This window comes from Hipposideros armiger, unplaced genomic scaffold (assembly GCF_001890085.2).
Source record: "Hipposideros armiger isolate ML-2016 unplaced genomic scaffold, ASM189008v1 scaffold_40, whole genome shotgun sequence".
Lineage (NCBI taxonomy): Eukaryota > Metazoa > Chordata > Mammalia > Chiroptera > Hipposideridae > Hipposideros > Hipposideros armiger.
Window position 1 is genome coordinate 5041462 of NW_017731390.1, and position 25460 is coordinate 5066921.

At 54.0% G+C, this 25460-nt stretch overlaps 1 protein-coding gene across 1 annotated transcript; it reads right to left on the reverse strand.

The window, feature by feature from the left end:
- Nucleotides 1-3840: 3840 nt before the first annotated feature.
- On the reverse strand, nt 3841-24751 carry TNS4 (tensin 4). Its single transcript, XM_019638485.1, has 13 exons — nt 24676-24751; nt 20638-21150; nt 14639-15062; nt 13088-13512; nt 10871-10957; nt 10432-10557; nt 8987-9079; nt 8804-8881; nt 7700-7774; nt 6825-6993; nt 6112-6180; nt 5832-5858; nt 3841-5372 (listed from the first exon to the last, which is right to left on the reverse strand). The coding sequence occupies exons 2-13, from the start codon at nt 21062-21064 to the stop codon at nt 5231-5233; spliced, it is 2142 nt and encodes a 713-aa protein (XP_019494030.1). The 5' UTR covers nt 21065-21150; nt 24676-24751; the 3' UTR covers nt 3841-5230.
- Nucleotides 24752-25460: the final 709 nt, after the last annotated feature.

Genomic DNA, 25460 nt, shown 5'->3' on the forward strand with positions numbered 1-25460 from the left:
AGGGGGTAGTGTGCATGCGCGCGCGTGCGTGCGTGTGTGTGTGTGTGTGTGTGTGTGTGTGTGTGTGTGTGTGTGTAGGTGGGAGTGAGGTGAACTAGGGAAAAGATGGGTCCCATCTCAATGTACCTGGGAGCCTGCTCTCCTGAGTGAAACCAGATGGGTCTGCTGTGACCTGAGGTCTGTCTCAGCGGCCCACTCACTCAATGCCCTCCCCCAGGAGGGGAGAGGGGGGCACAGACGAAAGGGCAAGTGGAGGTTTGGGGGGTTCCTCTTCCCTGGGGCTGGGAGAGAGGGTCCTTCTTTCCCTTCTCCCTACTCTGCAGGCTATTGGCCTGGGAACTTTCCCCTTAACCATGGAGGGTGGTGGTGGGCTGGGGGCCAGCTGAGGACAAGTCTCCCACTGAGGCTTGGGTGGGCAGTCCTCCCCCCAGGAGAGCCTCCCCACCCCCACAGCGAAGCTCAGATGCGGGTTGCCAAGTAGGGGCTGACGGTGCCTGTCCCGTCTCCTGGACTGGCCTCAAGGCCATTCCCCTCACCCCTGGACTCTTTGGCCTTGGTAGACAGAGGTTCTTGCCTTGGGGGTTGGGGTGGAAGGGCTGGGGCTGGGCTGAGGCCCAGGGTTCCCGTCATTTCAGGCCTGGCAGCTACCCGGCTGCAGATGGCTCGCCCGCCAGCCTGGCGGCCAGCACAAATGCTTTACAGCTGTACCTCTCGCTATGGGCTTGCCTTTGAGTCTAGAGACAGAGATGGGGAGCCTGGGGGATTCAGAGGGGGCACACACAGAGACATGGGGTGGGTGGGGGGACAGGCCAAGGCAGCTGGTTGCTGAGAGAGTGAGAATGACAAGGAAACTTAAAGCTCCTGAAAATGTTTCCTCAGCATGCAGGGGTGGGAGTGGGGACTTTCTGAGGNCACGGGGTGTCAGATATAATGCTGTGGAGGAGAGAATCTCTCTCCCACATCCACCCCCCACCCTCACCTTCTAGCCAACCCCCGTGTGCCTCATCCTGCTCTTCACATGGCAGCTCAGCACCTATTTGCTGAATGAATGAATGAGCAAGTGAGTGGCACTCTCGCTTCCCCGCCCCCCCCATTCTCTCTCTGCTTCTCTCCTCCTGGCATGTCTCCCTTCCCCACAGGCCTGCTCCAAGCCGAGCTCTGCTTGCCCGCCCTGAGATGCCTTCCAGAAAAGAGTTATAATACAAGCCCCTGGCTGGCTCCAGGGGCCCAGATTCAGGAAGAAGAAGATTTTTTGTTGGGGCTGAAGGCCCAGCCTGGCCAGCACTGGGGGGCTGTGGGGTGGGGACCATGGCTGGGGCGGGGAGACAAGCCAGGAAGAGGGGTGCTATGGATCAAACTGTGCCCCCCTGCCCAAATGCACATGTTGAAGCCCTAACCCCCAGTGTGACTGTATTTGGAGATGGACTTTGAGGAGATAATGAAGGTTGACTGAGGTCATAAGGCTAGGGTCCTAATCTGATAGGACGGGTGTCTCTGTAAGAAGAGAGCTCGCTCTCCAGGCCATGCACTGAGGAAGTGAGAAGGTGGCCACCTGCAAGCTGAGAGGAGAGCTCTCACCAGAACCCGACCACGCTGGCACCCTGACCTTGAACTTCAGGCTCCAGAGCTGTGAGAACGTACATATCTGTTGTGTCAGCCACCCAGTCTGCGGTGTTTTGTTATGGCAGCCTGAGCTGACTAATATGAGGGGGAATAGGGGCCCCTAGTCCAACTCTTTCCCACGTGGTCCTTCTAAGCTCACTGGGAACGACGGACCCAGGCCTAGATCAAGTAGGCTCCTGCCTCATCCTGTCGTGGGCTGAGAGCCTCTCATTAGGCAGTTTTCCAATCTGTAGAATGGGATTGTACATATATAAGGTGCCTCGCACTGCACTTAGCACATAGGAACCACACCCCAGAATACGAGTTGGGCTCTCCCCTTCTTTGCATGTGAAACTCCTTTTCATCTTTGAAGACCCAACTTAAATGTTACCTCCTTGGTAACACTGCCCCCATTCCTTCCAAGTGGGTAAAGTCTATCTTCCCTGTTTCGACCCTTCCTGCCAGCCCTGCATGGCACTTACAAACCTCTGTTATAACGCTGTTGTATTTATGTGGTTTCCTGGCTCACGTGAACAAAGCGTGTCGCCAGAAAACATTGGTTGGATGAATCAAGGTACCAATTTCTGGGTTGAGAAACCACAGCCCGGCCCTGGTTCCAAGCCCTCAGCCTATTGGATGGCATGAGTTAAGGACCGGAGGAGGATGAAGCAGCAGAGGTGAGCAGCCTTGGCCCTCAGTGCGGATGGGTGTGGGGGAGGTGGTCAGATGGGAGGTCACTCTGTAGCCAGAGAGGAGGCCGGGTTCAGGGCGCATGGGAATCGGAGTCTTGGAAAATGGTTGGCAGTGCAGGGGGCTGCTCTCCTCCCTTCCCATCAACTCCAGCAGCTGTTCGACTTCACTGTGTGAGTTCAGCCCCTCGGAACAAAGGGGCGAGGGAATTAAATGGAAAAAGAGTGAGAGAGGAAGGATTTTTCTGTAAAGAGGGAGAGGATAGGTTTGGGAATAGGTGGGTGGAGAAGGTATGATGAAGACAAAGATGATGAGCGAGAGAGAAACTGGGAGACGGGAAGTAAGGGAGGTTTGGGCGGGTGGTGTGTGTGTGCGCAGAGAGAAGGATGGAGAAAGGGATGGGGAGGGATGGAAAGCTGGGAGAAATGACATTGGAGGGGATACTGGGGAGGGAGGCTTAAGACCAAGGGCTAGGCCTGGAACCTCCTGGAAAGAAAATGCCTGGGCGTCCCTGTATGGGTGTGACGAGCCCTCTCCTCCTGGCTCCTGGCTTGGTGGCTGTCCTTCCTCCCTTCTGCGCTCCAACCCTCCTACCCTTGCTGAGCTGCCGGCTCTGCCCATCAGCAAAAGTCCAAGTCAAGTTCTGTTAAATCTTGTTGGAGGAAAGATAAGGTGCTGCAAATGCAGCAGAGATTACTAGCTTCCGCAGACTCTGTCCGTGGCCAGACCGAGGTAGGTCCAGGTTGGGGGCTGGAACTGCAGTTGGGTAGTGGGAGAGGAGGCAGGGGCTAGTCGAGGCTGTGGAGTGGGTCCCTTTACACGCCTTCCAGGGCAGCTGCTGCCACTGGGCGCCTTAGCTCAGCTCAAGTAGAATCAGCAGCTCTCCCCTTCCTAAGGCTCTTTAGGAAAGCGGATACCCCCCTGCAGCCCCCTCTGGTACCACTTGGCAAGGCCTGGACTGCCAGTGGCAGAAGCCAGGAGTAGAACTCCCCAGGCTGAGGGTGGGATGATGGGGCCATTGTCTAGTTCTCTAGGGCTAAGCTGATAGCTCGAGGCTCATCTGGGTTCCAGGACTCTTCCAGAGTGACTCCTGTTGGGCTGCTCCAGGTTCACTTGCCTCTCCTTGCCCTTCAGGGAGCCCGAGTTAGATCTGGGGACCCATCAGGGGTACCACACAGATTTGCCTTTGGCCCTGGGACATGGGAAATGCGAACCCTCTATCATCCTGGCAGAGTGGCAGGAAAGAGATCCTGCGGAACAGGTGTGTCAGACATGGGGGGTGGGGGGGTTGGGGCCACAGCATGGTTTAAGTGATGGTTTATGAAGTGGATGCCAGTGGAGACTGTACTGCTGTGGCTGGGGGGTGTGGGAGTGTGCGTAGCACATGTGGTCTCTAAGACACAGCCACCACCTGCCAACTCAGGTCCCCTTCTCTGTTCAGGTCTCCCTCTCTGATGGGACAACCCCGAATGCCTCAGAACCAACTGTTGTACAAAGACAGAAACTTTATTTTTTGTGATGGGAGCCACACAGGCACCCATGGGTAGATGGAGGGCTCTCTGCCAGACCCCCAGATTGTGACCTTGAGAACCTTGTCTAGCAGTCTGCGGGGGTGGGGCAGTGCCCGAGCACAGGCTGGGTAGGCTGGTCTTAGCCGGTCCCGCCAGCCCAGGGCCGCTTCAGTTCAGCTTGGTTTCCTGGGTTGAAATCATAATCCATCAGGCCCAACTTTGGCCAAAGATAACCATGCTCTGCCAGGGCCTGCAGCTGGGAGGGGGCGGGCACTTGTTCCTCATAGAGCAAAAGTGGGCTTCTTCTCTGAGCCTCCCATTTCACCTTCATGGTGTGGTTTTCTTAGGACCCCAGGCCTGCTAGACAAGCTATTCCAGCTTCTGGGGGTGGGGTAGGGTGAGAAGGACACCCCAGAAACCCACAAGCCTCCTGGGGTGGCTGCCTGTTTGCATTTCTGACTCTCTGCTGCCCTCGTGTGGCTGTAGGAGTAGTTGACACCACACCCCTATAGAAGGTTGTGTGGTTGGGGGGTTGAGAGGGGCGGCGGCGTGGAACTCAGTAAGGCTGGAGCTGAGGTAGAAGCAGAGAGAGCCGGCCCTTGCGTCTGCTCTGGAGAACAAGATCTGGCTGCCCCTACCCAGGTGTGGGTTATACAAGCAACAACACTAGGGCAGCTGTGACACCAGCTGAGGACACTTGCTTCCCAGAAAAGTAAAAGAAAAAATGGGGCTGACACTCATTTGCAATGGAGGAGATTAGACATCAAGAACACGAGGACAGCTGGGTTGTTTCTGACCCTGGGGGCAAGTTCTCCGTGGCTAAGCTGCCCCACGTGTGGCCACGTTAGCCTGAAGAGTCCAGAGCAGGGGGCTCAGCTTTCTCCTGGGAACAGCTGCCTAAGAAGCCGTCAGGGAAGTGGAGAAAGAGACAGGGATGGAGGGAAAGGGAGTCAGTCTAAACCTCCTGTGGTCTTCAATCCGTGGATACCATCTGCTCCCAGGTCAGCCTCGGGCCAGAGCCCCTTGGGTCCCAACTCGGCACCTGCTGTTTGCCATGAAACGGGGTCACAGGTCTCTCGCTCAGGCTGCTGTGTCGATAGTGTCCAGGTTGATGGAGTCAGAGGTCCTCAGGGGTGGGAGCTCTTCAGAATCACGGGGAGCTTGGTCAGATGCCCACCAAAGTCTGAGAAGAACAGCTGATCCTGACTGTTGGCTTCCTTTTATGGCTGAGGAAACTGAGGCTCAGGGGAGACTGGATGAAGGTCACCACTGAAGGTCATATGGGTTCAAGGGTTTCCACCTGGTACTGTTCTCCGTCAGTCCAGTACTTTGGTTCATTGGTGAGGCCACCGGCTCCTTTTCAGGGGACGGAGGGGGTTCCTGAGCAAGCTCCTTGGCATGCCTGGGAAAGTATGCAGGAAGCACCCCTACATCCTTTCTGCGTCCCGCAGCAGAGCGCCCATCAGGCTGATGACCTGCGAGGCTGGCTGGACTGTGTCATACTCTGCGAACAGGTGGCACACATTCTCCTGTGATTCCGTCTGGCTCTTGGCCACAAACCCAAAGATCCTGGTGGGAGAGAGCAGCCTGAGTGAGAGGCAGGACCCGGGGAGACACCAGGCTGAAAGGGGGGTACTCAGCCCACAGTGTTCCTCCCACCCCCTTTCCTCAGCACCTCATTATAAAGTGAGCTCTCTGAGATGGGGGTATGTGCCTCCCCTGTCAGACTGGGAGATCCTTGAGTTCTATGTTTTCCTTATTTTGAATGGGGCTCCCTGGACAGAGCGGGGAAGACAAGGATGTGTCTTGGCCATTAGACCAGGGCCTCCCTACAGGTTAAGCCCCTTTGAGCCTGTGCCTCACCCATCAGGCTGGACGCTCGCTTAGGGCCAGGGCCTGTGCTGTCCGCATCAAAACCACGGGCTCGTAGGGTCAGAACAGGGCCTCCCACCTTCCCTAACTCCTTCCCCATGTTGGGTCAGGGGCCCTGCCTCAGGGAGGCTGACTGAGTAGAGAGGAAGGCCTTACCAGGAGGGCTTGCAGTACTTTTGCCACCTGTGGGAAAGGAACATGCGCAGTAGTGAGTCCTGAGGCTTTGCTCCATTCCACCGGACTCTGGCTGAGCAGAGGCGAGAATGGCGAGCTGTGTTCCCACCCCCACCATGCCCACCCCCTCCTTTTGTTGCTCCTGGTCCTTTGAGGTTCACAGGTTCTGTCTGTGATCCAAGTTCCAGAGCCAGCAGGAAACCTCAGCGAGGGCAGCGAGGCCCTGGATGGCTTTCTTAGTTTGGCTCAGCCTTGTACTTACTTCCGTTGCTCAGGGTCCATGCCACAGAAGCGGAGGGTGGCGAGGGGGTAATGGCGCCGGAAAAACACCCTGGGAGGAGGCAGGAGAGAAGGAGAGCTGGTGAGAGCCTGTCCCAGGGTCATACCCGCCTCCATCATCTCCAGCTCCGTATCTTCCAAGATGGACCCCTTACAGCCTGCCATGACCTTTCCCACTGGTCCCCTGGGCTCTAAGTTAGCACTTCTCTCCTCTCATGGGTGCCTCTGCCATGTGTCCTACACATTGGGGTTTTCTAGCCCCTCCCCGCCCACCACGTCATGTAACTATTTGAGGATAAAAATTATGTCTTCGTCATCTGTTGTTCCCCCAGCCTAGGATCAGACTGAATCTCTGAGCCTGGGGAAAGAGTGACTTCCTTCCACTGTGTCCCAGTGGCCAGCCAGAGTCTGGCTGACAGAAGATGTTCTATCAGTGGAAGTAAACTTAATCAGTGCCCAGTGGATAGTGGCTGATTCCATCGCCATCAGTCACAGTGAAGGGGGACTTTGGCAGGAGGTCACTGGAGTGAAGCTTGAGAAGGGAGAGAACTTGCCTGAGTCACTCAGCACATTGCTGCCCCGTTTGGGTCCAGGACACTGAACTCGGCCTTCCTCACTGATCCGTAGCTGTCTTGGCCATCCCCTCCAGCTCACCCTGCCCAGCCCTGCAGCCCCAGGGCAAGGGAAGTCTCTTACTTTCTCTGAACGTCGGTCAGGGTGATGCCCTGCTCGGTGACTTTGAAGTGGACCACAGTGGGTGTGGGGAGGACGTCCCTCTCCAGCGTGGTCGAGATGGCCTTCTGCACGGCCAGGGCTCCGGTCAGGGTCTCCACGCTCACGGAGCTCAGGTACAGAGCATGGCAGCCTGTGGGATGCAGATACTGCGCTGGGGCCTTGCCAGGATTCACGGGATGGGCAGAGGTCACCCAGGCCCTGGTCCTTCCTCTGCCCAGAGCCAGGGGATGGGGCAGCCTTCCTTCTTCAGGAATCCAGTAGGGTTCCTCTCTGAGTCACCAGGCAGGCAGGCAGGCAGGCAGGGAGTGTGTGGGTGACTGCAGTTTTTAGCCAACCCCAGAGGACTTTGGAATCATCCGTTGCTCTGCATTGCCCTAGGCCCTGGCTGTCCAGGGTGGAAGGCTGTTGTGCTGAGGGGCACCGAGTAGGATCTGTCACTCAGACAAGTGCCTGGCCTCTGGGGGTGCAGAGGAGGGGCCTTTCCCCTGTAAAAATGCCTAGCACTCAGACCTGACACCCCACAGAGGATCCCAGACCACCTCCAGAGCAGGTACTTCAGATCCAGAGAGACCCCAGCACGTCCACGTGTACCCATGTGTGTGCAGGGTGGGGTGTAAGCCTCGCCAACCCCCCTCCTCTTCTCTCTGGCACGCTGCCTGCAGCCTCTCATCTCCCGGTTTACAGGGAGGGGGAGGCATGTGGCACCTTGTTAAAGATGAAGAAATAAAACTGATGGGGAACACTTGTGGGCATGCGTGTGTGTGCGCTGTGCACAGGGCTGAGAGGTGCCCTCCAGGGGGCACAGCCAAGCTTGGAGCCTCCCCCATATAACTCACCTGCAGATTTCTTCAGGCAGGAGGCCCCACCATCTGCAGAGGGGTCTGAGGTCGTCCTGTCTCCACCTCCCAATTCTGAGCCAAAGTAAAGGAACAGGCCCCCGAGGGGGCGGGGGTGGAGTGAGTGGAGCCATCTCCTAGGAACAGGCCTCATTAATGCCTTTGAACATTTCCTACCCCAGCCCACGCCTTCAGGAAGTGACTGGGCTGAGAAACCAGGTGTGATTACTGAAATCAGGCAAATGGGGCCACTTTGGGCTCCCCAATGTCCTGCTCACAAGCCTTTAGATCCTTCCTTCCCCTCCTCACTTCTCCAGCCCCTGGACTGCTGCAGTGACCTGGACCTCAGAGGCCCCTGACCACTTCTTTCAGACCCCACCTCAACCCTAGGCCTTTCTCTGCAGAAAGTAGGGAGGCTCTCGCCATCACTCCACCAGGGGCTCCCCCCAGCCCTTGCCTCCTGTCCCAGAAACCCCATTGCTGCTCCTCCTGCACACCCAGGGTGTCGCTGGGCTGTAAACTCTGGATGGGGCCTCCTGATTTGGGCTGGAGGTCTGACTCTGTATGCCTTCAGGTGAGGTACTTAACACCTCGAACCTTCCTTTTCTTATCTGTGAAATGGGTATATAACAGCAACATCTACTTCACAGGTTTGTAGTGAGGTATGAATGAATGAATGAATGAGGGCGTACCCAGTAAACGTTGGACCTGGAAGAAAAAAACCAAACCTCACCAAACTGGCTGATTTATGCTCCTTGCTTTCCCTCAAAGAAGGCTATTGTTGATCAAACACCTGCTCTGCGCCAGACGCTGTGCTAAGAGCCTTGCCTGAGTGATTCCGTTTAATCCCCACACCAGTCCTGTAAGTAGGTATGCTGATGGCTGTCCCCAGTTCAGAGATGAGAACCCGAGGCTCTAATCGGTTGGCATTCTCGAATTCTCACAGCTAGGAAGGAGGGATGTTGACAGACCCTAGAGCATGCACTTTTCACTATGACACTAAAACAATCCATAAATCAGGTGAGATGTGACCACTACGAGCCTTTCTAGTGAGAACAAACAGACCCAGTGGCCGGATGTTGCCTCCTTGTGGCCCAGACCCACCTTTCTTCGGGATGGTGAGTTTGCAGGGCAGTGCCAGCGCCATGATGGAATGCTGGCACACAAAGGCAGAGAGGCTCCCTGCAAAGAAGCAGGCAGCTGTGGTGAGAAGGCCTTCCCAGCCCACCCTCCCAGCCCGGGAGGGCCAGGCCCACCCAGGGGCCGGAGGCTGCAGGAGAGGCTTACCAAAGTAGGGCTCCTCATCTGCTCCTTTGAGATGCACCCCTTTAGCGGAAGACTCGATGAGGAAGTGGCGGATAAGGTCACTGCTGTCCTCACCTGGACAAAGGAAGGAGAAAGAGTGCATGTGGATAAGAACTCCAGAGCCCAGTGTTAGCCACACCTGACCCGTCTTCTCTCGGTCCATCCAGAGGGTGACTTGTCCATCCTCCTGCCTCTGGGGAGGACTGCAGGTAGGAATCATATCTCCAAGGCCTCCCACAAAGGAGGTGCCCACACTTTTGCTCAAAGGCTTCTGAGTCCAGTAATTCTCCCTGGAGGAAACCTTTCCCTTGGTCTTAAGAGCTCTCAGGGATAGTTCCCAATGACTGTTTATATCAAATCTGAACTCTTCGGTCTGCTTTCTCTCTCTCCCTACTCACCCCCTCCAAGGTGCTATTTTCTCCACCAGATGGTCCCTGCCAGAGCCAGGCTGGCCTGGGAGGGGGAACAATGCCCTCCGTCCCTTCATCACCAGCCCACAGCTTCCTCCTCTCTTTTGGCTCATTGGCAAGACTTGCTTGATAAGCAACACTGCCCCAGAGGTCACTTTCTTTTCTTTTCTTTTTTTTTTTTAGCTGAGCCATCCTGCTACCTGTTGGCAGCTCAGCGGCTGCTCAGCTCGGGCTGGACTCGAACCGCTGTTGCTCGGAGCTCGATCTCTTAACCAACTGAGCCACTCGGCCGGCCCTGAGGTCACTTTCTTATTTAGACCAAGAGGCATAGGGTAGAGAACTTGAGGTTGAGTTTTCACCCTCTCTCTCTCACTTGTTCTAGGGGGTCATCTGCTAACATTTGGCACCTTGGTTACCTCATCCGTTTGTTTCATGAGAGCTACCATCCTGGGGTTTAGTGGGGGGCTGTGACTCAGGTACCTCAGACTATAATGACGTGTTTTTATCTCGCTCCCTAGTGAGGTTCCCTGGATCCTTTCACAGTACCTGGGGCAGGGTGAATGCCCCATAGATGTGTGTTGTGTGTGTGAGACCACAGGAAAGCATGACGTGCTGTCACACACATGTGTGATGAGCTATCACACACGTGATAAGCTGTCACACACATGTTTTTACATTAGGTTCCCTCATAATAAGTCTGGTCTGAGAGAGGTGGGCACCCAGAAGAGAGCATCCTGGAGAGGGGCTGGGACCGTCCTCCTCTTTCCACCATGAGAGTACAGCAGGGAATTCTGGGACTTGGCAGGTGGCAGCAGCTCAGGCTTACTGTGAAAGGAGCTTTTCACAGAGCCTTGGTGCTAGAGGGCAGCTGGGAGAGCTGATATGGACCCTCCTCCCAGGAGTCATTATGGGCCTAGCCAAAGGTCACCCTGCAAGCTACTGGCAGAGTGGGGACTAGAACCCACCATACCCCATTGCCTCTGAGAGCCTTGAGTAAGGACAGAGACAAGTGCATACCTGATCGGTTCTGGGCAGGCGTGGGGACCTCCTGCACCTTCAAGGCCAGGCCAAAGGAGCCTCGGTATGAAGTACTGTCCCTCACAACGAAGGCCCCTGGCTTCTCCTTTCTCAGCAGCTGGATTGCTGGAACAATCCTTGGGTCAGAGACAGTTACCGCCCCACCTGGACACCCTCTGTCCCGCTAGCCACATATGGTCTTTATAGAGCAGATGTTACAGAATCACCTTTTGTTCCTAGGAAGTCCTTTCTATTGTCTAATCTCCACCATTCCTGCTGCAGTTCCTATTTTCTCAGGTCATGAGGTCTGCAGGACACCCCCCCTTCCCTGGACCCTCCTTTGCCATTCCCTCCTCTGCCATGACCCAGGGCCTCGACTGCAGGACCCAGACCTGACTCCTGGGTCACTTGTCCTCTGAGGCACAGTGCTTCCTTTTACCTTGCTCTCGGGTGATGCTTGGCTTAAACCAGTATTTAGAGGTATCCATCACAAACTTCATGGTGGGCTGCATGTCCCTGGGGGGACCTGGAGACAGAGAAGGAAGACCCTGTAGGCTGGACAGAGTGAAGCTGAGAGACCCTCCCCACGCCCTGCTCAGGGGTGCCATTGAAACCACCCCCTCCGACCCCAACCCCATTGTATCTAGAACTGCCTAAAGAAACAAAATGCAACAGAAGAATTCTAGGACTTGGCACATCTAGGACTTAGGAGTGATCTCCTCGTATCCTTGGTAATGAATCAGAAACAAATAGATAAAATCTCAGTTTAATGAGAAACAGTTTCTCAAATCCCCCTGGTGGAGCCTGAAATAAGGGATAAAGAAGGGATTCTGAGATGCATCATTTGTTTGATTTCACACTCTCACCCCCTTAATAATCCTATGAGTTCCTTTGGGGTATATTCAGTTTCGAAAAGAAAATGAAAGAAAAGGCCAAAGGAATGAAAACAGCAGATCTGGGGAGAAGAGTGTGTGCTTGCACGTCAGGATACAGGATTCTTGGCTCTGATTTGGGACAACTGTTTTGTTCCTGAAGCCCAGAGCGGGCTAAGTGAACTGAAAAATCCTTCGAGGGTCTGTAATGCTCCAATAACTTATGACGTTGCAATGAATTTTGTGGTGGGAATGTTATGCAGAATCAGAAAAGATCGCAGGGTATGATTAATGATACCTTCGGGCATCCCCAAACCAGGATGGGGATATCACCAGGCTAAGAAAATGTGTCCTTGGAGATGCCAAAATGCCCATTTTTCAGGACCCTAAGACAAAGAGCAGTAGTTCTTCATTTCAGCATCTTGAAAAGGTATGTTGTGTCCAGTTGAGGGTAACTCCTAAAATCTGTACTATAATCTGCAAATGGTTTGTCCTAGGAAAACAGTCAGAGAAGATTCAAAGGCATGCGTGTCATGTCATTTCTCTTGCCTTGATGTGGCTTTGTGAGTGGGAGCGAGCAGGGGGCCAGAGTCAGCATTTCATCCCCCCACCCAACCTCCCAGGAGGCACCTTGATGCCTGTGGCCAAGGAAGGGCTGAGAAGCCCTGGGAAGGAGAATGGCTGAGCAAGTAGAGAGCAGAGGCTCGGCAGGGTGCTCTGCTCACAAGAGAGGAGCACCGGGTGGGGGTGGTGGTGGTGGGAGGTGGTGGTGTTAAGGCTTAATTAGCCTCTGTGTTTACTGCTTTGGGTTCCAGTTGGTTTTGCTCTTTTGGACGCCTGCAGTCACAGACTCCAGGAAGGAGGGTGTTTGCTTTTTTGTGGTTTTTAGCTGTCTGAGTAGGAATGCATTGTCTCTGTTACCCAGTCCTCCCCCTCTGTCTGCTCATCATCCACCAACAGCAGTTATGACTGACTCTCCCGCTCCCTTTCCCTCTCAGGAGTTAGTCATTAAGCCCGCTGCTTCCATATCCCGAGGGTCTCCTGGCTCTGTCCTCTCTCCTCCACCCCGCTGCCCTGCCCTGGTTCAGGCCCCGTTTGGGCTTGTCTGAACCATTTCATGATAAAAACCCAAACAGAGCCAAATAAAAATGGTTCTCCCTGCTGGGCCAGGCCCTGCAATTCATCTGCCATGCAGAGTGCTCTATTGAGCGTGAACCTCTGACCCCATCACTCTCCTAATTGAGACACTCTGATGGTCTCCTGTTGCCTGAAGGGTAACATCTGCTCTTCAACTTGGTGTCCAAGGCCTTTCACAATCTGGTCCCAAATTACTCTCAATGACCTCACCCTACACCCAACATTCCAGTCATTTTCTGGTCATGCCATGTGCCCCACACCTTTGTGACTGTGGACTGTGTTCCCTCTGCTGGGGATGCCCTTCCTTTCCTACTCTGGGCATGGACTTTTAATCTACTTTCCAGATCTAGGGAAGATGTCACTTCCTCTGAGGAGCCTTCCTGGTTCCCCAGACTAAAAGGTTCACTCCTTCATCTGTGGCCCCAATGACTTAGGACATTTCTTTACCTCTGTGTTTATCCTACTCTATAGTGATCCTTAGTTTTGGTCTCTCTTTCTAGATGGTTTACATCTCTGTGTCCCCACTGCTTGGCACACAGTAGGTACTCAATCAATGTGTTGACTGGCTGTTGCAGAAACCCACTAGTGCTTTGTCCATTCCCCCTAGCCAAACCTTACAATGCTTGAAGCATTGGCTTACGACGTACCCTCTGGAGATGTGGTGGGAGAGGCATCTGGCAAAGTCTGGCTGTGGCTTCTGGTGGCTGTACAGGGGTTGCTGGCAGAAGCAGGCCCAGTTCGGATAAAGTCCTGTTGTCCTGGGGTCTGCTGAGATGGGGGAGACCCTGGTTCTGGGCAGCCGTTGATCAGCACGATGGGTATGTCGACCATGGAGTTGGCGATGGATGGGGGGCAGCTGCTGGCATGCTCCTTGGCCAGTGGTGGGGAGTAGGTTGCTCTGGGCTGGCCCATGCTTGGGGTTGGGTTGCTGGGGACCTGGATGTCACTGGCTCTTGTACACAGGGACATTGGGCCAAGGCTCTGGAGGCTGGAGGAAGAGCTGGCTGGGCTTTCCAAGGACCTAGAAGATGACTGTTGCCTGCAGATGCTGGATTGGAGCGGGGACTGGTTGCTGCAGGGGGAGAGAGCACCAGATAGGCAGGGTGTTAAAGTGTTGGGGGGGGGGACACTCAGGGGCCAGAGCCAGGCTCTGTCATTTAGTGATCTAGGTGTCCATGGCTTTGGTCAAATAAGATATTGCATACTCCACTTCCTATAACCCAGAGCAAAGGGCATGCCCACTTAATCCCCAAGGGGTGCTGAAGGATGCAGAAACGTCCCTGCCCTATAGAGTCTTTGGTCAATTAAAGTAGCCAACAGGCTGAGCCCCTGCAAGTCGTGTGGGCTTAGGCTGGACCGATTCTCTGCTTTCCCAGCAAGGCAGATCTGACTGAGTTGTCACACCAGCCTCCCCATCACTCCCAAGAGCCCTGCACACAGGCTGGACCTGAGCTGGGCTGCATCCACTCTGCTGCAGAGGGAATTCCCCAGCTGGAGGAGGAGGAGGAGGAGAAGGAGGGAGGCCAGCTCTGCATCCAGCCAGACTTCTCCCTGAGCTCAGAGGCCCATGCCAATGGGCATGGCCGTGGGATTCCAGTTTCCTTGCCAGTTTCCTGGCTTTGGGGTTGGTGTGGGGGGCAGAGGTCCTGTGGTTTGATCTTCCTGGGCAGAATGGGTATGTGTGCTCCTCTATTCTGAGGCCTGCAGAGAACTGGGCTGGGCAATTGGAAATAATACCGGGCAGGTTTGCCTCCCTCCTGCTGGGTTTTGCCAGCAACAAAAAGGAAGGAGGATTTTCTTTCTTAAATGGTTCATCCCAGGCTCCCCACCCCCACCCCAATTCCATTTGCAGCCTTGTTTTTTGAGTTTTTAAAAAAAACTCCTTCCTTGAGATGGGTTGTATGAGGGCTGGAAAGGGTACAGGTGGGCCTCATTAATATAATAGTTCTTTTCCCAAGAGGAAGGGAAAAGTCAAGATTTTTTTATATTGGATCATATTCTAAACTTTTGTGGAAAGCATGAGATCCAAATGGCATAAATGAGAACATCCACTCTTATTTTTGGTGCATGTTCGGATTTTGCTCAGACACAGCAGGGTGCCCCTTAAGATTTTTGTGTGTGTGTGTGTGTGTGTGTGTGTGTGTGTGTGTGTGTGTGTTGTGGAGGCAACATCAGAAGCTATAGTGGGAGTGACATACCTTCCAAACACGTAGCTGATATCAGACGCTGGGCTGGCCGACAGCACCGAGACCCTGCTGCCTCGTTGTGGGGCCAGGCCCCCCATCCCCTTCTCCAAGCCTGGAGAAGCCACTAGTGGGGAACCCAAGCCATGGGGACCTGAGGCCTTGCTCCCCATGCAAGGGATGGAGATGCTAGGAGACGGTGGGGGGCGAGAGGAAGGAGCCCCAGATGTGAGATGGGGACGCTGGTGCCCTCTGCCCTGGTTCCCGGAGAAGATGAGACTCTCACTGCTGCTTCTCGTCTCTCGGGGGACATCTCTGGAAAGGAGGAGGCCACCACTGCGCGGGGAGCCGAAGGGTGGGGTGACAGACGGGCTGGAGCAGCACTGGGGACCATCGTGACACCTTGATCTGGTGGAGGTCACCTCGATGTACTTTATATCTTTGAGGAGAAAAGCAGATCATTGGTGAAACCCGGGAGCCTGGACTCACAGGACAGGAATGCTGGAAGGGTCCTCAAGACCATCTGGTCCCCCCTGTTTTATATAGACCAGGAAACTGAGGTCCAGAGAGGAGAAGCTTGTTGGAATCAGGATTAACATCTATCTCCACCTTCAGGGCCCAGTTCCAAAGTCCCCCTCTTTGGGCTAGCTTCCCTTGGTTGGGGAGATGCAGTGGGATGAATATAGGCCTTGGGGTCAGACAAACATAGGTTTCAGGTCTGGCTCTGTCACTCTCTGAGAGAGTCTGGCCAAATAACGTCATCACCTAGAGCCTCAGCTTCCACACCTGTAAAATGGAGTGACTATACCCAGCCTCTTGGTGGTACAGTAAGGATGAAATGAGGTGAATGTAGGGGGCCCAGCACCACACCTGACACAAAGTAAGCCCTTTAAAACTGGGAGAGCCTCTCCTCTGTGTATGTATGCCCTCACTCCCCCAGGTTGAAATCACTGCTTCACAGAGTGTGCCAGTCACATCTTCGAATGCCTCTATTACTCAGTTGGGTAAAAGCTTTTCTACGTATGTGCCTACAATGAAGGCAGGGGTTCTCAAGCTGCACAGTAGAATCACCCAATGAGCGTTTAAAAGTCCTAATGCCCAGGTTTCGCCCCGTGTCAGCTAGATCAGAATCTCTGGGGTGGGCCCAGGCCTCAGGTTGTTTGTTTTGTTCTCCAGGTGATCTGGGTCCACTTTAGAGTCTGAGAACTCTGCGTTCGAGTGGGAGCTCCCTGACTCAGGGCTTGCTTAATCATTGAGCTGTGGGCCTCGCCTGGCCATGATGGTAGCTGGTGCACAGTGATACGTTATCAGATACGACCCTAGGCTGCTGACTCACCTCAATCCTTGGTCCATTCCCCAGTGGGGGCAACCAGGACGCTTGTCCCCAGACCTTGTTCCCCTTTGGTCTGGGGCACCCTGGGGTTCTTTCCATTGTGAGGGTGGATGCTCCTCCCTGGCCTGGGGGTGGGGTTGGGGGTGGGGAGCTGTCCTTGGTGCTGTTCCAGCAAAGGTGGTGGGAGGTCGGGGTTACCCAGCTGCTCGCTTCTGGAGGGCTGAGTCCTGCCTTTGGCTTCCCAGGATGGGAAGTGGGGCAGTGTCAGTGGGGAAACTGCGCCCTCAGCTCCTGTCTGCTGGCTCCCCAACCCCTTGGGCTCTGGCACATATGCCATCACCCTGCCTGCTGTGATGGTAGAGTCCTTGCCTGCCCCAGCCCGCTGCTGGGTAGGGCCTTCTGGCTCTGCTCAAGGTGACTGCCTCTGTCTGAGCCTGCTTGGGCCGGGGTGGGGGTGGAGGATTGCATCAGATTGTGGGGGGAGGCTGGCAGGCTGACCTGGGCTTGCTGCTCCAGCAAGGAACAAGCCTGGCTTTGTCGTCAGACAAACCTGGGTGTGAATCCTGGCTTTGCCACTTTCCCGCCAAGAGGCATCGGGTAATTTTCCTAACTACTCTGGAGCTCAGTTTCCTCATCTGCAAAGTGGGGATCTAAAACCAACCTCCCACGGTTGAAGTGAGGGTGAAATACATGGATAAATGGAGCCTGGAGTCTGGCCCATGGTGGGCTCCTAGGAGCACCTCTTCCCTGCCTGCTTTGGGGAGCAGTATTGGCCAGATGGCTAATATTCTCTGGCTAAGGTGTGGGTCCCACTGCTGAGGGCAAGAGGAGACTATTTGGCATAATGGACTGTGGGTTCTGAAAGAAAAGAGGTTTTGGAATGGGGTGGATTCTTCTGGAAGCTTGGCAGGCACAACTTCTATTTTTATAGGACTTTATAGCGTTTACAACCATAAACCCTTTCAAGCTTTACAACAGCCCTTATGCCCCATGCCAAATAGGCATTGCTTTTATAGAGGAGGAAACCGAGGCTCAGAGAAATGTGGGAGGGGAGCTAACATTTATTGCACAACGTTTAATAAAGGCTGGAATGTATTGAGTGCTGTGTGCCAGCACTGTTACAAACATGTTACCTGTATTAGCTTATTCAGCCTTCACGATAGCTCTGTTGAAGTAGGAAATATCATTAATTCCACAGCACAGATGAGAAAAAAGGCTCAGAAAGGCTAAGTGAGTTACCCAATGCCACACAGCCAGGGAGTAGAGGGTCCTGACTCCTGTTCCTGTGATCTGGTTGGGGGTCTTTTCCAGGAGGAGGGGCTCCTTGGGACACGTTCCCAAGGCCTTGCCCTGTGAGAAGGTGCTTGGCTGTTTTGGGGAGGGTCTCTTGGCCTGGTGAAGCTCTGGGTCCCCTTCTCAGTGGGTCACCCAAGCATCCATCCAAGGCATTGCTTGGTAAGCAGGGGTGCGGTAGGGAGGTGCAGGAGGTCAGTGAGTCACTTCCCACTGGTGCTCTGAGGTGGATGTGGCTGGGGGAGGTGGAGCCCCTACCCCATCACCTGGTGCAGTCAGTCACTGTTTACAGGCCCACGGGGCAAGTCTGAGCAGTGCTCGGTGGATGCAGGCACCAGCACCAGGCTGGGCGGGCGGGGGTCACGTGGGTGGGGGCGGAGAGAGAGTTATTAGACACTCTTCTCTTGGGATTGGCAAACAGCCTTGCCTGGCAGAAATTTCTGGAAAATGAAATGTGGGGGCCTGTTCCGAAGATGGGGAGGAGCGGCAGAGAGGATAAAGAAAGGGATATGGTGTGTGCTTCTAGGAGCGACATATGCCCTGTGGGATGGGGACACCGCCCCCCCCCCAACTTCCCCATAAATCTGAAGGAAGGTAAGCAAGAGGCAGAGGCAAGGACGCTGGGGAGAAGTTTTCGAGCGCTGGGGAGGCGGGGCCTCAGAAAAGGGTCCCCAGCTGCCTCCCAACAGATTTATTCTGTGAAGCCCTGGAGGGTGGGAAACTAGTCTGAGGAAGTGAGAAAAGCAAGGACGTGGATGTTGAAGCCAGAAGCTCGGGCTCTGAGGTCTGACCCACCACACATTAGGTGTGTGACGGTGGGCCATCGCTTCCCCTCCCCGAGCTTCCGTTTTCTCATCTGTAGAAGGAGGTTACTACTATTTCCTTCACAGGGTAGATGCTGGGATCATGCGTCACAAAAAGCTATCTGTATATACTTAGCGGGGGAACCAACAATAGGGTCGCCAATGCTTAATTTTTAATTGTGCCAAGTTAGGAAAGAGAAACAGGGAACATCTGCTAATGCTACAATTATAGCATACCTTTCCTTCCACACCCCATAAGTTGGAAGGATGAGAGTGCAAAGGGAGTGGGGGGAGGGGGGTATCCTGTGCATGGCATACATGTGGCCAGATGAAAACTCACCACCATGCCCAGAACTAGTTCCACTGCCGTGGGCCGGGGAGGGCTTGCTTTCTCACCAGTAGCCATGGTCTGAGGGGAGGGTTCTGAGAGGCTGAGATGTACGAGAAATGTCATGTAGGCACTCACTCGTCTTAGTTATCGAGGAACTTTCTAACAGGGAACAGACCTGGCTGGGCTGAATCGGGAGGTAGTGAGCTCCCAGGCACTGCAAGTATCCAAGTGAAGGTTAGAGGAGAGGATTTAAAAAAAAAAAGGCTAGGGCAGAGCAAGGCAGCTTCTTTAGGACCCTCTGACTCCCCACCATCCCGCCAGTGTCAGGTGGACACATCCTCATGATGGCAGCTTGTGCCCAGGGCATCTGAGAACAGACTACTGCCCGTCTGTCCCTTGGAGGAAGGGCCTGCTTGTCCACATCCCCACCCCATACATGGGGACGCTCCCCAGAGACTGGTCTTGCCCCCGCTGGCCTTGGGTGTGTGGAACTCCTGCCTCGGGGCATGGGTTGAAGCCCTGGCTTGCTCCTGCCAATGGTAATTAGGCCCCGGCCACCTTCCCTGCAGAGGCATGCCCGGGATTGGCCCAAAGAGGCAGGAAGGCTCTGGAGGGCTGGAGGCTTTTCTTTTAACAGGCCTGGCAGGCAGTGCTCAGTGAAAGGAGCAGAAGGCAGGCCAGGAGCCCAGGCGCCAGAGGACCTGCGTGCTGGGCTCGCTTTTACTCCAGAGCCCGAATCTGCCCTAGGGCTGGTTCTAAATGCAACCCCCATGTTCAATAAAACAGCCACCACTTGTAATGACTCATATGCTGCCAGGATTTGTGATAAACACCCGACAAGTGTTATTTCTTTTCATCCCTACAATACCCTTTGAGGTAAGAACTCATTTATATTTTACAGATGAGGAATCAGACACAGAGAAGGGACGTAAACAGCTTGCGTAAGGTTTGCCCAACTCCAGTCAGCGATTAGGCTAGCCGGGCTCCTTACTCAAGTCCATTAACCTTAGTTTTTTCATCTATAAAACAGGGATAAAATAGTCATTTCATGGGGGATTGGGAAGATGAAAGCTCTACTATAAAGTGCTCAGCACAGTGTCGGCGTACAATAAGTACTCAACACGTAGAAATTCTCATGGATCCTGTCTCTAGTCCTAACCACGCCCCCTGGCCCATGCCGATTGTTTAAACCTCGGGAAGCCTCAGTCTTCCAGCCTGTCTAATGGGCCGCTGCTCCTTGACCATCCACCTCAGAGCATACTTAAAACTCTTTGCTTTGGAAACTGAAGCCAGATGTAGGAATTTCTAGATCCCTTAGGGTTCAGTGGTATACTGGACTTGGCTTGTACTAGGCTCTTGAGAGTTGCTTGTTAAACTTTCAGGATTTTGTCCAGGTTGGAGCTAAACTCAGCCATTATGAGAAGTTAAATTATATAAACTTACAACGAAATAACTTATATTAAATACAAAGCAAATACTCAACATTCATCCCATCCCAATGATTTTACTACATTTTACTATTATCTGTACTCTTGAGGTTATTTATAGCTGTTGCATGGACCCAGTGTAAATACTGTATAATGGCCTGCTATCAGGTATCTCTTTCCAGCGCCACATTCAGTGACATCATGTTGGTGCTTGAAATGGGCGATGGTGGGAGAATGTACGCTGTGGACCCTGGCAGATGCTTCAGATCGGGGCTGCCCCCCGCCCCACCAGGGAGCCAGATGTTGACATATTAGCACACGCAACAGGGTTACCACCCTAAACAGACTGAATTCTTCGTCCCTCCAACCCCATTACGTCCAGCTTGGGCCTCCCCTGAGAGATACTCCCCTAAACAGGGACAGGGGTCCAGATAGAAATCCTATAAAAATCTCCAGGGGCCCAGGTTAGGACCTAAAGAGAGACATCATAGAACAGCAAGGTTCAGGGACCTCATATTTACTGAGCTCTTATTTATATGCATGGCATTGTATAAAATTTATATTATACATACTAACTTACTTAAATTCTCTGGAAAATCACATAAAATAAGTACCCGTCACTTTCCAAACTTAGGAACCAAACAGAAGTGGACAGTGAGGGAAATTTGTATTTATCGCTTTTATATAGCAGAGAAAAGAGACATTAAGTAAGTTGTGTAAGGCTGCACAGCACCTGCCAGCAGGACATTGTCCCCTGCCCCTCTGATGTGATAGAAAAATCCTGTTTCCCCAAGCCCCACTCCTGGCGCTGTGCCCCAGGTCCTTACCCAAGGCTTCAGGTTCCTCTTTCTTCCTCCTCAAGGTAGTGCTCTGGGCAGGCTCAGCCCAGGGGCCACCAGGCCCTGGGGGGAGCAGCTGGAAGGTGGGGTCCAGTTCCAGGATCATCTGGTTGAGGCTCTCCAGTGAGAAGTCAATGTAGGAGTCAGGGTCCTGCAGGGCCCCTGAGACTTGCTCACCAGGAGACCGCAGGAGGCAGCTGGCTTTGGCTCCAGCCTGTGAGGCCTGCTGGAGCCTGTTGGGGGATGTGGGGGCCATCAGGGCCTGGGCTCCCCAGCCTTCTGTGGTGTAGTAAGGACACTGGGGTGGCAGGCTGGGGCTGGGTGCTGGGTGCAGGGCCCTCCTGGGTTCTTCACAGGAAGTCAAACCGACTGTATGACCTCCTGCCAATAAAGGGCTGGACATCACCTGCGACATGGTGGGGGCAGTGACCCTCTGGCTTCCAAACAGCCTCCTCACTTATATCCCAGAGATGTCACTTGCCAACCAGTAGCTCTCAGAACCTGAAAGAGGCCAGCGATGGGAACTGAGTAACTTTTGTAGATGAAGCCCCTGCCTCCCCTCCCCCAAAACAAAAGCATATTTATTCATGCATTGAAAAGCATGGATGCTGGAGCCAGCCTGCCTGGGTTTGCATCCTGGCTCCACCACTTACTAGCTGTATAACGTTGGGCAAATTAATTAACTTCTCTGTCCTTCAGCTTCCTTATCTATAAAATGAGTTAATATTTGTAACATGCTTAGAACAGCGCCTGGCTGTTCTAATGCTTGCATGCTAAGCATTAGGCAAGCGATTGTTAAATAAAATAACTTCCATAGACGTTTATTGAATGTTTACTATGTCCCAGCCTTATTTATTAAATAAATAACAGCTAATGTTTATTGAGTAATTACTGTGCACATAAGCACTGATATTTACACATAAAGTCTTTTAAAATCCTCATAACAACATTATGAGGTAGATACTATTATTATTCCTTTTTACAATGTGAGAATGGAGACAGAGAGGTAAGTAACTTGCCCAAGGGCGAGTGGCCAAGTGTCAGAGCTGCCTGATGTCGGGGCCCTTGCACTTAGCTGCTACTCCATGTGGGCCAGTTGGTGAAACAGACAAGGAAACAGGTGAACCATCATAGACAGTGTCACCAGGGAAGAGGGGAAGCAGAGGGGACTCTGTAGGCCCTGGCGGGGAGATCAGAGAGAACTTCCTGGAAGAAGGGACGTGTAAAGGGAGATAAGAAGGAAAAACAGGAGATAGCTGGGCAAGGCAGGTAAGGGTGAGGAGGCAGGTGCCTTTGGAGGCCTGAGGACAGGTGAGACCAGGAGGCATTATTGAGCATCTGGGAAACAGAGAACACGTGGGGTGGATGGGGGGAAAGATGGGGTGGGGGCGGCAGATGGGCCAGACCCTGCAGAGCTTTGTAGGCTGGGCTCAGTGGTGCTGTCTCAACCCTGAGGGCGAGGGAGCCACAGAGCAATTTTGAGCTGGGGAGTGACATCATCATGATATTCACTCCCTGGGGCTCATCTGGGAAGGAGATGTCTCATCTTCCTCATGTCCCTTTCTATGGGAAGTTCTTCCTGTTGTCTCATCTTAATGCCACGTATTAGTAGTTTCTTACAGGTGGGGCTGGGTAGGAGGTAGGAGGAGGGGCTGGGACTGAGGCTACCAAGAAAACCGTAAGGAGCTGGGACCTGCTGGTCGCACTATCACTGCCTGTCCTGAGCCTCACCACTTGACCCCCCCAACACTCCCCAACTCTGCTTCTCCCTTTTTCCAAGATGCCTCCATCACATCCCGCTTTAGAGTCAGACCCCCCCCGCCACACACACACACACACACACACACACACACACTCTCTCTCTCTCTCTCTCTCTCTCTCTCTCTCTCTCTCTCTCTCTCTCTCTCTCTCTGCCTTAGTTCCCTCATCTGTGAGATGGGAATAAGAATTCCTGCCCTGTACTCTCCCAGAGGAGGACGGGGAACCAATGAGGTGCTGCTTGTGAAAACAGGTGAACAATTCTAAATACTACTTAGAAGTAAGGGCTTACACAGAGGATAACACCGTCATAAGAATAGCTCCCATTGGTGGAGCATTCGCCATGTGCCAGGTGCTGATCTGTGTACGTTACCTACGGTAACTCTCCTCTCACGGCCCTAGGAAGTACGGCACACCTAGCACCAGCCCATTTTACAGATGAAGATCCTGAGACTTAGGTCAAGAAACCTGCACAGGCTGCACACCCAGCAAAGTGGTATAGCTGGGATTCGAACCCAGGCTGTGGGGCTTTGGGCTCTGACCTCCTGATACCACCTGGTGTTCAAATGCAGAGGGATACCTGGGGTCCAGAGAGGGGATGTGATTGGCCCAAGGTCGCACAGTAAGCTAATGAGAAAAGCCAGGCCCCTGTTCTACCCCTCAGCTCCTGGAGGCCCCTGCCAGACTTCTTGGCCAGGTCCTAGAGGGGGGCGGCGCGTCCTAGCCTCTTGAAGCGTGTCTATAAATGGCAGTGGAAGGGAACAGGCCTCCGAGCTCCTTCCTGGGGGCAGCTGAGGACACAGAGCTGTGGCTTTCCCCTCACATGCTCCAAGAGGCCTGGGCTCTCTGGGGCAGAATCTCAGTGCACCCTGCAAGCTGGGCCCTGCAGAGAAGGCCGGGCTTGCTGACTTTAAGAAGCATGCTGGGGGCCTGGGTCTCCCCCCAGGACCAGAACCCAGGATCCCTCGGACTGATTTGGGAACTGCCTTTGTGCTACCCTGGGCGAGTGTCCTTTCCTCTCTGGGCCTCAGGTGTCCCATCTGTATGATGGGGATATGATAATAACAGATACTTCAAACTTACTCATTTCATTTTCTCCATGGTTCTGTGAGGAGGGTATTCTTACTGTGGGACTAGAGAGGTGAAGGGATCTGCCCAAGGCCATACAACCCATGAAGCCAGCAGTGGGACCGGGACTTGAACCCGGTCGTGGCTCCACAGTCCCACCTTCTATGCCTCTGCTTCATAGCTTTAGGACCCCTTTCACCTCCTCGCCTCCTGGGGTTCTAGAACCTGGTGGGACAGGCCTGGGAGAGCTCTTCAAACCTTTCTCACTTTTAACCCTCCCTAAATCACCCTGGACTCCAAAGGCAGGGCCTGGGCTCACTCCTTTATGCCTGGACACCCTGCCCCAACCAGTGCACTTGCGAGCTCTTTTCTTCCTGCTATAAGGAAGAGGGGAGGGCCCCTGGGGCTCAGGACTCTGTGTGTGTGTGTGTGTGTGTGTGTGTGTTGGGGTTGTATAATGGGCAGAAGGATTCCAGGCAGCTCTGCCCTATTTATTTATTGATCCCTCCCACCCACTCTCCCTTCAGATTTGGACTCAAATCATTTTCTTTGTTCCCAAGGGCTCTGAAGGCAGGAGGATCCTGCTACCTGGGCAAATTCCCTTTTCTCTTCATTGCAGACCTCTTCTCCCTCCTGCAAGCCCAGGTCAGCAGAGGAAGTGGGTGGGAGAGTGCGAGGCCTGAGTTTTCCCCAAGAGCCCCTTGCCTCAATAGCCCAACTCAATAGCTCACCCCCATCCTCAAAGAGTGGTTTCTGATTGTCCCATACCCTCCACCTAGACCCAGGGACAGCAGGGACCTACAGGACCAGTGAAGGCCATGGCCCCCACCTCTGGATTCCCCCCAGCCTCTGAGGGGCCCAGCACAGGGGCTCAGGGGCTGGGAGGCAGGAAGCCTGGGCTCTGTGCCCATTCCCTCCCCAAGTCTCTGTGATCTCAGGCAAGCCTCTTCCCCTCCCTGGACCTTGGTTCTCTCATCTGTACATCAAGGGGTGCAGATTGACTCTTTCAAAGTGCTCAACTCCGGGAGCTGGGGCCCTGAGACCATCTCTCATGCACAGCCTCTTCCATATGTCTCTCCACCCTCACTCTGAGCCCAGCCCCAGGAGAGGTGGAGAAGCCAAGGACAAAAGGTTAAATGAGTCGGGGCAGAGTAGGTGCTGAGCCTCCCTCTCTCCTCCTTCAAGAATTCAGGCACCTACCTGGCATCCAGGGCAGGCAGGCTGCTGCGTTCACTCCTGGTTGCCGGGATCAAGGCAGCTCAGAGACCAGGTGAGGAGTAAGGAGAGGTGCGCAGCTCACCTCCAGACCTGCCTTAAGAACTCCCGCCCTCTTGCCTTTCCTCCTCCCCTGAGGGCCCTACCAGCGTGCAGGCCCCACCCCTCCTGTGTCTGGACAACTCAGCTGAGGCTGAAGCAGGCAAAGCAGAGGGCAGCATTGGGTGCTGGCTGGGGCCGGTGTGTGTATGCGAGGGGCTCCCAAACTCTCTGCTTGCCTGCACCTCAACCCCTCGTGTATCCCCTGCTCAGGGGAACCCTGCATGGCCAGGGGCTTGTTAGGACCAAGGTGTGCTGGTGGTGTCATTCCTCTTACCATGCGCCAGCCAGCCACATGCCAGTGGGTTTGCAGAACTGGAAGAGTGATGGCCTTGGCCTTGGAAAAGCAGGATGCCAGTGGGCGGGAGACCCTTCCCACAGCCCCCTCCTGTGTGGCCTGGGCCGGGTCAGCTGTGGCAGCGCAGGGTAGGGGCCCGTTGGAATTGAGGCTGGACACAGATCTTGTCTATTCTTCTTAGTCTGGGCATGGGGCTTCTAACTCAAGGAGGGGAAACTCTGAATGTCCAAGGGGGCTTTGAGAAGGGGCTTGTATCCTTGCTTCACTTCATTGATTTACTCCCTGGGCTACCCCTCTGCGCGTGGTCTGGGCTGTGTCTCAAAGTGGAAGTTCATATGAGAGTGAGAGCAGGAAGTCCAGAAGTCCAGGCATT